The sequence below is a fragment of the Littorina saxatilis genome, unplaced genomic scaffold, assembly GCF_037325665.1.
Source record: "Littorina saxatilis isolate snail1 unplaced genomic scaffold, US_GU_Lsax_2.0 scaffold_2316, whole genome shotgun sequence".
Classification (NCBI taxonomy): Eukaryota; Metazoa; Mollusca; class Gastropoda; order Littorinimorpha; family Littorinidae; genus Littorina; species Littorina saxatilis.
Genome location: NW_027127838.1, coordinates 5,738 through 16,547, shown reverse-complemented (window position 1 = coordinate 16,547; position 10,810 = coordinate 5,738). Strand labels below are relative to the sequence as shown.

Sequence of the window (10,810 nt, the reverse complement as noted above, 5' to 3'; positions counted from 1 at the left end):
GGCATAGATAAAAATGTCCACCAAAATACCCGTGTGACTTGGAATAATAGGCCGTGAAAAGTAGGATATGCGCCGAAATGGCTGCGATCTGCTGGCCGATGTGAATGCGTGATGTATTGTGTAAAACAATTTCATCTCACACAGCATAAATAAATCCCTGCGCATTGAATATGTGCGCGATATAAATTGCATAAAATTAAAAAAAAATTAAAAAATAAATCCCTGCTCTTAGAACTGCACCCACGGAATACGCGCGATATAAGCCTCATATTGATTGATTGATTGATTGAAAGCCGAAGACCTCCTGTACAACATGTTACCAAGGTATACTTCGTAGTGCTGATCACCGGGCTCTGTGTAAATGAGACACGGAATGCTGGTGATTAGGGGTGTGGGGAATGGAGTGTGTGGATGTGGGTGTGTGTGGGTGTGTGTGGCGGGAGGGGGGCAGGAGAGGACGGCGGACTATTTGCAGCAGAAGAAGAAAGCCAAAGACCTCATGTACAACATGTTGCCAAGGAATAACTTCTAGCGCTGGGTGGGGTTGGTGAACATTGGAAATCATAAGTAAAATGGAAGGGATGTTTCAAGACTGATTGTGGGCAACAGAAGAGGAAAGCCGAAGATCTCCGATACAACATGCTGCCAAGGTAAAGCTCGTGCAGTGGAAACTATAAAGTTGAGACAGTTGAAGCGGGGCGCAGACAATACAAGGATGGAAAACGTCAGGTGTTGTGTAGATGTTGAAGGTAATTGGACGGTGTCAGCGAAAATGTGTTATTTTGTTTGGAAAAGCACGTTATAAACATATACTCTGATCGACACGTGGGGGAATTCGGTAATTGTGATTAGATAGTCTCACACAGCCCTATGTCGATCATCTGTCCATATGTCCACAGACGTTTTTCATTGAAATGGTTATGTATGTGTCCAAATAGTTTGATTTAAATAATCCTTTAAACCAAATGATTGTGTTGACAGATCTGTGGCTCTGCAGTTGATACGAGGAGAATCCGTGACAGCAGAGTCCTACGACAGTGTGTCCATCTACTTCAGTGACATCTGTGGCTTCACCGCCATGAGTGCGGAGTCTACTCCCATGCAGGTCTGCTTGTCTGGCTGGCTGGCTGGCTTAATTCGTAGCTGTTTTGGCTACTTGGCTAGCGTAGTTTTGTTCGTGTTTGTCTGGCTGCGAGGTTGTAGGGGTTTTGGAAGAGCGAAGACCCTTGCTTTTACTTGTCAATCACTATCGAGTTGTGTGTCTACATGAAACACGTAGACAGGAAACCCCCCGCGAGTTAGGGGGAAGAATTTACCCGATGCTCCCCAGCATGTCGTAAGAGGCGACTAACGGATACTGTTTCTCCTTTTTACCCGTGTTAAGTGTTTCTTGTATAGAATATAGTCAATGTTTGTACAGATTTTAGTCAAGCAGTATGTAGGAAATGTTAAGTCCTTTGTACTGGAAACTTGCATTCTCCCAGTAAGGTCATACATTGTACTACGTTGCAAGCCCCTGGAACAATTTTTTGATTAGTGCTTTTTGTGAACAAGAAACAATTAACAAGTGGCTCTATCCCATCTCCTCTATCCCTATCTCCATCTCCCCCCACGAAGGTTATATCGCGACGGGGAAAGGGGGGGGGGGGCCCTTTCCCCGTCACGATATAACCTTCGTGGTTGAAAACGACGTTAAACACCAAATACAGAAAGTAAAGAAAGTAGACAGGAGCATGTGTGAATTGATTTGTCCCAGAAAAAGCTAGGGTATACACTTTTTTCCGAACATCGTCTATTAGCTAGAGAAAAACAAAATCCGTGAACGGTTACACTGCTGAGGTTGAACAATAGAAATGCAAGAAAGCTAAGTTTTTCAGTTAGAGTTCCACGTTAGACAGATTGAAACATTCACGCGTGTTTCGAACTAATGGTCTTGGTATAGTTCATTAAAATAACATGATAATAATAAGACAATTAAGCTCAAGATAATTACATCAGTAAGGTTCTTTCTTTCTTTATTTGGTGTTTAACGTCGTTTTCAACCGTTCAAGGTTATATCGCGACGGATCAGTAAGGTGTGGACTCCTTCATATCAACATGTTGAGAGTCGAAGACAAGACCTTTTTGTGCATTTAGTCAATTAATATTTATTTATTTTTGGGGTTGCTTTTGTTTTTATTTGTGGTTTTCCTTTCTGGTTAATTTTGTTTTGTTTTGTTAAAGCGAACAAAAACCAAACGTGTTTGTTATCTTTCTTTCAGGTGGTGGACTTGCTGAATGATCTCTACACAACGTTTGATTCCATTATTGAGAACTTTGATGTTTACAAGGTACTGTAAAGCATTGCAAGACACTGTGTTGCACTCTTGCACTAACGAACGCACGCAAGAACACACACACTGATCATACACACACACGCACACACACAAACACACACACACACACACACACACATACACATACACATACACACACATACACACACACACACACACACACAGACGCGCTCGCACACACACACACACACACACACGCAAACACGCGCTCACACACACACACACACACACACACACACACACACACACCCACACACACACACACACACACACACACACACACACATTTACTCCTCCAGTACACATTATTAACATATCGCATTTTAAAGGGTGCATTTAACATTGAGGGTGGCTCACATACAGATGAAAATAAAACTTCAAAACTAAATTTCTGTTTGTGTCAGGTTGAAACGATAGGGGATGCATATATGGTCGTCTCCGGTCTGCCCGAAAAAAATGGCGACCTGCACGCGCGTGAGGTTGCCCGGATGTCACTGATGCTTCTTGAAGCCGTGAAATCCTTCAAAATACGTCATCGGCCGAAGGAGCAGCTTAAACTTCGGATCGGAATACACACGGGTAATTGTGACTGCTCACAGTGGCGGGTTGTTGTTGTGTTGTACACTACATTGGGGTATGCACGTTAAAGATCCCACGATTGACAAAAGGGTCTTTCCTGGCAAAATTGTATAGGCGTAGATAAAAATGTCCACCAAAATACCCGTGTGACCTGGAATAATAGGCCGTGAAAGGTGGATGCAGCGCCTATAGGCTGTTGATCTACTGGCCGATGTGAATGCGTGATATATTGTGTAAAAAAATTCCATCTCACACGGCATTAATAGGTAACATGCGCCTTGAGTCGCCTTGTGTGGTGAGATACGTGCGCGATATAAATCCTCGTAAATAAATTAAAAAAATTAAATGATTTTATTGTTGCTCTTATTAGGTTGGTTCATAGTTGCTTATTTTTTGTTTGTTAACTCCGTTTACCTTTTAACTAATTTGTTTTTGTTTTGTTTTGACCAAAAAGTATAATTTTTAAATATGTACTTATTTAGTTATTTTTATTTACGAGGATTTATATCGCGCACGTATCTCACCACACAACGCGACTCAAGGCGCATGTTACCTATTAATGCCGTGTGAGATGGAATTTTTTTACACAATAAATTATATCACGCATTCACATCGGCCAGTAGATCAACAGCCTGTAGGCGCTGCATCCTCCTTTCACGGCCTATTATTCCAGGTCACACGGGTATTTTGGTAGACATTTTTTATCTACGCCTGTACAATTTTGCCAGGAAAGACCCTTTTGTCAATCGTGGGATCTTTAACGTGCATACCCCAATGTAGTGTACATTCTACAAAGGAGAGGGACAAGGAGGGGGTAGGGGGTAGGGGAAAGGAGTCAAACGCATCAACGCTTCTTCTTCGACGACGACGATGATGATGATGATGATGCAGCCAAAAATAACAGAACACGAGAAAGTCGTTCATGATGAGTGATTTAATGTAGCCTACATGTTGACGACGATGACGACGACAATGCTGATGATAGTGATGGTCATGACGACGTTGTCGCCGACGATGACGATGATAAAAGACCACGAGAATGTGGTTTAGGATGAGTGATATTAACGTCGAGCTGTTGATGTGACAGGGCCGGTGTGCACAGGAGTGGTGGGTCACAAGATGCCCAGGTACTGTCTGTTCGGAGACACAGTCAACACCACATCCCGCATGGAATCCAATGGATTACGTAAGTAGACGTTACACGCCGAGGCTCAGTGGATATTACAAATATTGGTCGAAGTTAGCGGATGATAAAAAAATGCGAGCTTCATGACCTATTTATTCCACTTTTGTCATTTAAAAAAAAAAAGTTTTATACTAGTACGCCATTTTGGAAGTGTTTTCTGGCTAAATTGACCTTAAAAAAGTACAGGGTTATTTAACAAACAAAAACTTCACGGCTTTAAAGGGGTAAAACTGTGGGACAAAACAACCCAAACAAGAAAACAACAACTACAGAAGACATGGAGACTCTACAGTCTCCAAAGATGTTTACAAACAGATCGTTTAACATCATAATGATTGAACGTTCAATACATGATTTTAAGATATTCCGTGTGTGTGGTTTGGCTGAGTTCTTTTTGGGCCATACTTTTTTTCTTTGGGACACAATTATCTTTCCGAGTTGCCGAATTATTTCTGTAAACTTTACACATGAATAGAATTGTGTGAATAGGTCTCGGGGCTATCTATATGCACACAGTTATAGAGGTGGTGGAAGAGTATGTTTCTTGATTTTGGACACAATTATCGTTTGGTTCCACAATTATCCCTTAAACATTGGCATAACTATGTGAAGAGGTTTTCGGGCAATATGCGCCCCTTTGGAGCCTCAATCCTTGGGGGTAGGGGAAGGGGAAGGGGGGAAGGGGGGAGGGGGGGATGGCATGCTTCTTTTGTGTGGCCACACTTATCTTTTGGTTGCACGAGTATCTCTTTATATTGTGTTGAGTATTAACTGTTCAGGGTGATGTTTTAATGCAGCTTTGCGGATCCACGTGAGCAACACATCCAAGCTGGTACTGGACCGGTTCGGCACCTTTGAGCTGGAGTCGCGGGGCGAGGTGGCCATGAAGGTACATACTAGCATACAGAGAGAGAGAGAGAGAGAGAGAGAGAGAGAGAGAGAGAGAGAGAGAGAGAGAGAGAGAGAGAGAGAGAGAGAGAGAGAGAGAGAGAGGAGTAGGACGTAATGATTGAAGGAGAAAGAGAAAGAGAGAGGGGGACGGGAGTGAGGGAGAGAGACGGAGAGAATTAAGGAAGGAGGAGGAGAGAGAGAGCGCGCGAGAGAGAGAGATAGAAAGAGAGTGAGAAGAGCTAGAGGAAAGTAGAGAGAGAAGAGGAGGAAAGGATTGAAAGAGACAGACAGAGAGAGTGAGGAGGAAGCGACGAGGAATGGAGAGAAGAGAGAGAGACGGAGATAAAGGAGGAGGAAGGGAAGGAGAGAGACAGAGAAAAACAGGTGACAGAGAGCCCTGGGCGTGTCTGCATTGACATCCAAAATAAACGCTATTGTTTCATCCTTCATTTCCACATGCATCCATGCAATCGCATCTCTATTTTTTAATAGCACTCATCCAACTTTCTCCTTTTTTTTCCTTTTTTATTTATTTAATTTTTTTCTTTTTTTCTCTCTCTTTTTGATCTCAGTTGCATGCAGGCTGCTTCAACCTTTTCTTTTTTGCCTATTTTTGTTTGTTTTTTGTTTGTTGTTGAGCATCCAATTTTCTCCTGTCAATCCGTTCCACCCTTCAAAAGTATGCAACCGCTTTATCCATCCATATTACTACCTCGTCAATCCATCCATCCATTTAATACCCTTCCATCAATAAATCTATATAGTACTTCCTCCAGCTTTGCAGCTTTGTAATACCCCCTCCATCCATCCATCCATCCATCCATCCGTCCAAGCTACCTGAATTTTCATTAGGAACAGTAGGACGTGAGCAGTAAGCTGTAATGTTCTCTATGTGAGGTGATTCAATGTACTGGTTATATATTGTGTTTCACGAACCACGCACATGTATCCACAATAGTACAATAAAGATATCTTGAATTGTGTTGTATTGTTTTGTATATTTGTACTGTATTGTATTGTATCTCATCGTATATCATTGTACATCTGTATTGTATTGTATTGTATTGTATTGTAATGCCTCAGCTTGTTGAATACTACTGTATAACATCGCATTTAATTGTACATTTGTATTGCATTGTATTGCATTGTATTGCATTGCATCGCATTGCATTGCATTATATTGTATTGTATTGTATTGTTTTGCATTGTACTGCAATTTACTGCATTGAATTGTATTGTATTACCTTGAGCACCTTAACTTACCTTACCTTACCTGTTGTCGCAGGGGAAAGGGGCAATGCACACCTGGTGGTTGCTGGGAGAGAGACCGATCCAAGAAAGTCCAGGAGGAGGAGGAGCCACACTCAATATTTTGTGATATCGTCCTGCCGCTTGCCTGCCTGGGTGTATATCATGACCATCGTGTCGTTGTGCCCTCAATGCTCATCATTATTACAGAGGCTATCTACACACAAAGGACCGTTTTGGCCTTGACCCTTGGTTTTTTTGTTTTTGTTTTTAATTCCTAAACGTTCTACAAAAACAAAGGGTTAACATTATCTTGGGACGGTTGCTGTCTGTGTTTCCTCTTTTCAATTTTTATTTGATCCAGTTTGTGTCCATGTTTGAATGTGAAGTTGTGCAATCACAAAGGGCTATTCTTGACCGTTTTGGCCTTTTGCTCTCGGTGTTTTTGTCCTTAATATCTAAATGTTCTGCAAACAGAAAGGGTAGTCTGGGACCTTTTGCTGTCAGTGTTCTCCCTTTTCATTCCTAATTGTTCCAAGTTGTGTCGACCTTTGAGGGAGAAGTTTTACAAACACCTGTTTGGCCTTTGCCATCAGGGTTTTCTTCTTTAATTCCTAAATATGTTGCAAACACAAAAGGGTATTTGTTTCTCCTTTATTCCTGAATGTTCCTGAAAGTGTCCACATTTAAAAATGTGTTTGTTTGTTTGTTTGTTTGCTTAACGCCCAGCCGACCACGAAGGGCCATATCAGGGCGGTGCTGCTTTGACATATAACGTGCGCCACACACAAGACAGAAGTCGCAGCACAGGCTTCATGTCTCACCCAGTCACATTATTCTGACACCGGACCAACCAGTCCTAGCACTAACCCCATAATGCCAGACGCCAGGCGGAGCAGCCACTAGATTGCCAATTTTAAAGTCTTAGGTGTGACCCGGCCGAGGTTCGAACCCACGACCTCCCGATCACGGGGCGGACGCCTTACCAGTAGGCCAACCGTGCCGGTCCACATTTAAAAAGGACCTTCTGCAAACAACAAATGTTTATCTTTATCCCTTTGCTGCAAGTTGTACTCCTGAAGTTTGTAAATGTTCACATGTTGTCCACATTTGAAATGCTGCAACTACAATAGACTATCTTATGTTTTTTGCCACCAGAGTTTTTTCTTTCAATTTCTGAATGTTCCAAATGTCTATATTTGAAGCGGAATTCTGCAAAAATAAATGGCTATTTTGGCTTTGTGTAACCACAGTTTCCTCTTTCCATTCTCTATTGTCCAGTTTGTGTTCGAATTTGAAGGGGACATTCTGTCAACAAAAATGACTATTTTGGGACGGGTTTTTTCTTCCTCCTCTGGATGGCTTAAACAAAACTTTATGTTTACTGTTAAAACGTGTCTTTCTTTCGGCAATGAGATATCACATTCTGGATGTTTGGTTTTTCTTTTGTTCTTACACTAGTCAACTGCTAAATGTAGAGACTAATTTCCCTACTACACCAAGGAAACGTAACATTTCTTTCCAGATGCGTAACTATGTATAAACAAGGCAGTCAATACAAATCTGGGGTCCTGATTTGGCCTATTATGGTCCGCTGGACCCGAAAAGCAACAGCTAACTAACTAACTAACTAATAAAAATCTACTTATTTGTCAATAACATCAAGCTAAACGTTTTCATTACTGACATGGCATGTTCCATCGTCCGCCTAAAAATGTAATGCACATTAATTTTGGAAAAAAACACAATTTGGGGAGCTAAACGAAAATAAGTACATGTTTATGGACAACACCATACGTATCAGTGTTAGTCTGAAATGGTGTGTGGCTGTATGTTGGACGGAAAGTAAGTATTGTGTTTCATTAAGAAGCGTGTTATTGTTTTTGATCAGATGCTTCTGTACGCGTTGAAGTAAATGGTTCACTTCTTGCATAATATTTCGTATATGGTATGTGCACAAATGTGACCCTCCACCACGGAATGAGTCGCATGTCACCTTTGCATGATTTTCATATGTTTTACATTTTCCTAAAGAGTTTTGTATGCTCTATCCAGTGGTGAAAACCGTTTTAGAAAAGAGCAAAACCGTTTCGAGTTATATAAGCCTGTGACTTAGGTGACCCTCACACTGTTACCAGACACCCCCCCCAGACCAATATTAAACCTAGAGCAGAACCGCGCGAGGTGACATGCGACTCATTACGTTGTGGAGGGTCACAAATATGAGAATTGTGTTCTAGTTTTTGTTTTGTTTATAAGAAAGTCTTGGTTCACAAACATTTTCTGTATATTTGGCTGCGGAGATTATATATTTAACATCAGACTCCAACTACTTTCATGTTAAATGTGTTTATAGTATTCTTGTTGGTATACCTGTTTCATGTTATGTTTAAAATATGGCCGATATATGGATCCAGTGAACTCTTGTAAATACACCCATAGGCTTAAGGTCCTTAACAGATAAAACCTACTTCTGGTGTATATAGTTCTTCTAACTGAAGTGGCTGTGTGTTAGGCTATTACTTGATTATGACCGCACCAACAAAGTTTGTGAAGGTCTAGCGGTGATGAGCGACAATATTATTTTGTGTTATGACCGCCGGAAAACCGGATGAAACAACGTAACTTTTGATGTACACTTATTCAGCAAGATGTATGTGTTTAATGAATCGTCTGATATGCTGTGTTTGAATCCGCCTTGCTATAGTTAGTATATGTATGTACTACCAACCAACCTACCTACCTACCAACCAACCAAACAACCAACCAACCAACCAACCAACCAACCACTAATCCATCATTTACCTACTGAACTGACATAATTAATCAACTGAGTCTACCAGAAAACCAGATTAACAAATATGACCAATAACACAAAATATGTTAAGTTATGCGATATGTTGATTTGTTACAATAACATACTCTTTTCTACGCACATTATGCTTAACTTTGCTTTCTGCTAACACCGGGCAGATCACAGCTGTTTATTCATTAAGAAGAGGGCACTTACACACAAGTTTCTAGTTTTTCCTTTGATGTACTATTTCAACCCCACATTTCTTGAACATTGTGCATGGAACATGATGAGTCTTACTTGGGCTAAATCATATATCATTTGTGTTCATTTTGGTGTCTACATGTTTTTATAAAAATGTGTTGCAAAAAAAAAAATGAAATGAAAAGTGTATTGATGTGAATGAGTTTTGCTCTAAGGCATTTTTGTACACAGTAATGTAAAAAAAAAAAATAAAAAAAAATAAAAAAGCCACACAAAGAGATAACAGTAAAATATCGATATTTGATCTATCTCCCATCTTTCATGAAGACAACTCTAACTGTAAGTCGTTTAACACCACGTAATGTTGTTGGAGTCATTAAGTGTTTAGTGTCTGATGTTTTTCATTTTGAGCTGTGATCTGTTGCCAAGTTTCTTTGTTGTTTGTGGTGTTAACCGTATTGTTGTGTCTTTATACTATTTATATACTACTCTCCAAAACAACCGCTATATATCAGCAGATGAATTTCGGTGTAGATTCTATGTGATGTCGCTGTTCATAAAGACCGTTTATCTTTCAATTCTATTCCAAAAATAGCTTTTGTTTGTTTGTTTGTTTGTTTAACGCCCAGCCGACCACGAAGGGCCATATCAGGGCGGTGCTGCTTTGACATATAACGTGCGCCACACACAAGACAGAAGTCGCAGCACAGGCTTCATGTCTCACCCAGTCACATTATTCTGACACCGGACCAACCAGTCCTAGCACTAACCCCATAATGCCAGACGCCAGGCAGAGCAGCCACTAGATTGCCAATTTTAAAGTCTTACGTATGACCCGGCCGGGGTTCGAACCCACGACCTCCCGATCACGGGGCGGACGCCTTACCACTAGGCCAACCGTGCCGGTCCAAAAATAGCTGGATTTTATTGGAGGTAATGTCTTTAAAGTGAAGCGAAGAGCACAGGTACACCTGAACATCGAACTCACAAAATCTGAATTAAAATTGACAACCTGTTTGATTATATGCCTCGTTATTTGCAGGGCCGGACCCAGGGGGGTTCCAGGGGTTCCGGAACCCCACCCCTGGAAAAAGCATGTACCTTGCTTTGAGTGTTGTTGTTTTTTTTGTTTTTTTTTTTAATAAATTCGCTGATTTGCCCCCCCCCCCCCCCCCCAAAAGGAGGAACCCCCCCCCCCCCCCCCCCTTCCTTACAACTCATTTGGTCCGGCCCTGATTTGTGACTAGTACAATTGTATGTAAGGGAGTAGGCTTACTTCGTTCGACGATTTGTTTCAGCAGCACTTTTAAAGACCCTACCACCGAAGGCTACTTGCAAGCGATATGTGTGGGTGTCCTTTCTTAGTTCGTTTGTTTGTGTGTTTTTGCTTCCTATATACAATTATGTGATCTCTCTCTCTCTCTCTCTCTCTCTCTCTCTCTCTCTCTCTCTCTCTCTCTCTCTCTCTCTCTCTCTCTCTCTCTCTCTCTCTCTCTCTCTCTCTCTCTCTCTCTTAATCCGTTTTCTCGAAATGCCTTCATGCTATTGCGGAAACAATCACACTCTTCTGAA

General features: G+C 41.3%; 1 protein-coding gene across 1 annotated transcript; it reads left to right on the top strand.

The window, feature by feature from the left end:
* Positions 1-591: 591 nt before the first annotated feature.
* Positions 592-9,507, top strand: LOC138956202 (atrial natriuretic peptide receptor 1-like; the record flags this gene model as incomplete). Its single annotated transcript, XM_070327621.1, has 7 exons — positions 592-650; positions 982-1,105; positions 2,262-2,330; positions 2,741-2,915; positions 4,003-4,101; positions 4,899-4,990; positions 6,278-9,507. Coding segments are annotated over 7 exons (711 nt in total), but the record flags the coding sequence as incomplete, so codon positions are not given.
* Positions 9,508-10,810: the final 1,303 nt, after the last annotated feature.